The 2,620-nt window shown below is 36.4% G+C and overlaps 1 protein-coding gene across 11 annotated transcripts in view; it reads right to left on the bottom strand.

Moving 5' to 3' along the window:
- Nucleotides 1-2,620, bottom strand: part of ubr4 (ubiquitin protein ligase E3 component n-recognin 4) — a 65,124-nt gene that overhangs the window by 53,556 nt on the left and 8,948 nt on the right. For 8 of the 11 annotated variants that reach the window (XM_032521594.1, XM_032521596.1, XM_032521599.1 and 5 more), the window contains exons 14-15: nucleotides 2,055-2,172; nucleotides 904-945 (exon numbers count right to left, since the gene is read on the bottom strand). In XM_032521594.1, coding sequence (XP_032377485.1) covers nucleotides 904-945; nucleotides 2,055-2,172 — 160 coding nt within the window. The remainder of the gene's footprint in view (nucleotides 1-903; nucleotides 946-2,054; nucleotides 2,173-2,620) is intronic. The other 3 variants (XM_032521600.1, XM_032521604.1, XM_032521605.1) reach the window with 1 other exon arrangement.

Raw genomic sequence — 2,620 nt, 5'->3', positions numbered from 1 at the left:
AAACAATAATAACTTTTAAGTGTTAAAAGTACATCACTTTAACTTAACATTCACATCTGCATGCAACATATAAAAGTTTCAGGTGACAGCAAGAAGTAGCATAGTGTGTTTAAGCCCACAGTTAAGCCCACAGCATACTTGAATTTATTGTATTCAAAAATGATACCACTGTTTTGACATGGGTCCTACATTATTTTTGTACTTGGGACATTTTACAACAAGTAGTGCAATGATAAGTAGGAAGAATATGATGATCAAAGAAAAAAACGAGTAAGATCTGAGATAGGGCTAGGTAATTTTACCACAAAATCTATATCACAATAATTTTAAATATTTAACTCAGTACTGATAAAGTATTAAATGTAAAGTTTAACTTTGATCCGTCTGACAACTACAAGTCGTCATTAAATTATTGCAGGACGAGGCAGGGGCACAGACTGGATGACCAAAAAGGTGATGTGTTTTTAGGACACCGCTCTTGAAAGCATCTCGGACAAACTTTTACTCTACATACCAGGAGGAGCAAAATGTAGTTGGTCAGTTACTATAATTGTCAGCATCAGTAACTTTTCCATTCATCACCCAGCTCTGATCCAAGGTATTTAATGCTTGTAAAAACAATGAGCGCCCACATGTCAACACTGCTGGTATTATCCTTTGAACCACACTGAGCCACAGATGAAACTCTTTGACAATACACGGTCATTGACATGTCAATTTCAGTGGAAAGCAACTTTCAAACTAGGTGCTGTTTTGCTAAAAGTTCTTCATCTGTGGCTCTTTCATTTTCTAAGCTATTAGGGCAACAGCTCAGAGCTCAAATTGTGAGACATACAATAACAAAATGAATCTAGGACAGTGAAGTGGACACCAAGTCTTTGACCTTGACAAAAAACTGCTGACCTGAGACACAAGCTGCACTTGTCTTCTCCTGTCTTCTCTCTGCTGAAATAGTAGACACTGTCAACTACACTGTCACATTGTGTGAAGGGACAAAAATGTAAATGACATTACTGTGTGCATGTATGTGTTTACCCTTCTCACTTCTGCCATAACCTGACTGATCCACTGACAGCACACCTTTTTCACTGCTTCACTGACACAGGTCAGCACTGACACTAGCTCATAGATCAAACACAAACATGATTGCTTTCAGCACCTGCATCCGCACACTGTCATTAAGAGAAATCTGAGGCACACCTTAAAGGCATTCCACAAAAGCCAATATTGGCATGTTGGCCAATTTTGTTGGATAAGTTTACTTAGTGATGAATCCAGATCATACCTTTTTTTTTTTTTTTTAAAGGTATATATATTACATAGATTACATATTATTCTTCCCAACAGTGTTTTCTACATTAAATGTATTAGAGATCCTCTCTCTTCTGCTGTCAGCTTTGTGTGTGTGAGGGGAGCTAAGCCCCCGCCCTTATAAGACAAAGAGGCAAAAAAATCACCATTCACCATGAATAATAACAATTCTCTCACTTTGATATATTCTGCATCCCAAATATTTTCAACACTGATTATGAGACATCTTTGGATCTACAATCAGTTTGTATTCTTGATTACTACTAAATAAAGGTGGCAATTTTAACAAAATAATCACTTTCACAGTGTAACAAAGTTTGTATTTCACTTTATACCAAGATATCCCCATTTTCCTTTTGTTGGAAACCCATTTTGCTGCACTGCATTTTTAAATATCTAAACTCATATTATTTAAAAAGAATGGTGTAGTAAATACTTCAGCTGCCTTTTCCCTCTCACGTCAATCTAAGTCCTCTGCTCCGTTGGAATAAAAGGTTCGAGTCTCCAATCCATTTGTTGTTCCTATATTAACAATGCTGTGCAGAATATTTTGTGAATTGTTTCTAGACTCATCTGTGCCAGGAATTAAATTAAAATGATGTCTAGACAAAAACAACAATCTTTTTTCTTGTTTTGCAAACCTAACAAGGTGCTAAATGAAGTCATACTCTAGCATGAACTTTCAACTTTAAGGAGGCTTTCTAAAGTGATGATGTAATTGCTTAAAGAGAAGGATTTAGTACCTTGACTGCTATCCTCCTCTGTACTGCTGAAATCATCCTCATAGTAGGTGTTTGAATCTGTGGAAGCGCTGGCATCACTGCTGACTGAGCCCTTCCTCTGGCGCTGGAGAACACAAGCCTGATGGAAGCAAAAACAAGAACAGCATTATTAATCACAGTTTTAAATTTTTTGCTTACTTTTTTCACACTTTTTTCAAATCAGACACCAATTTTATTAACAATGCAGTATTTAGATGACAAAAAAATCCCCCCCCCAAAACATTACCAATGTTTGTTCCATCACAAAATTATGTTTTGCAATATCCATTTTGTCGCAATGTATATTTTGTTGCATCTACCCAACCGGTCGAAAGTTTGGGGTCACTTAGAAATTGCTATTTGCCATTACACTCCATTATATTCACAATACCAGCTGAGCTCAGCAGCATTGTTTTTTTAACCGGGGCAGCAGTTTTCAGATTACATTATGTGCTAACATAATTGGAAAAACGTTCTCCAATGTTTTGTCAGTTTTTTAAAATGATATCAGATTAGTAAACAGAATGTGCCTTTGGAACATTGGATGA

The sequence above is a fragment of the Etheostoma spectabile genome, chromosome 7, assembly GCF_008692095.1.
Source record: "Etheostoma spectabile isolate EspeVRDwgs_2016 chromosome 7, UIUC_Espe_1.0, whole genome shotgun sequence".
NCBI classification, from domain to species: Eukaryota; Metazoa; Chordata; class Actinopteri; order Perciformes; family Percidae; genus Etheostoma; species Etheostoma spectabile.
Note: the sequence above shows the minus strand (reverse complement) of the source record. Positions and strands in the feature narration are given on the sequence as shown.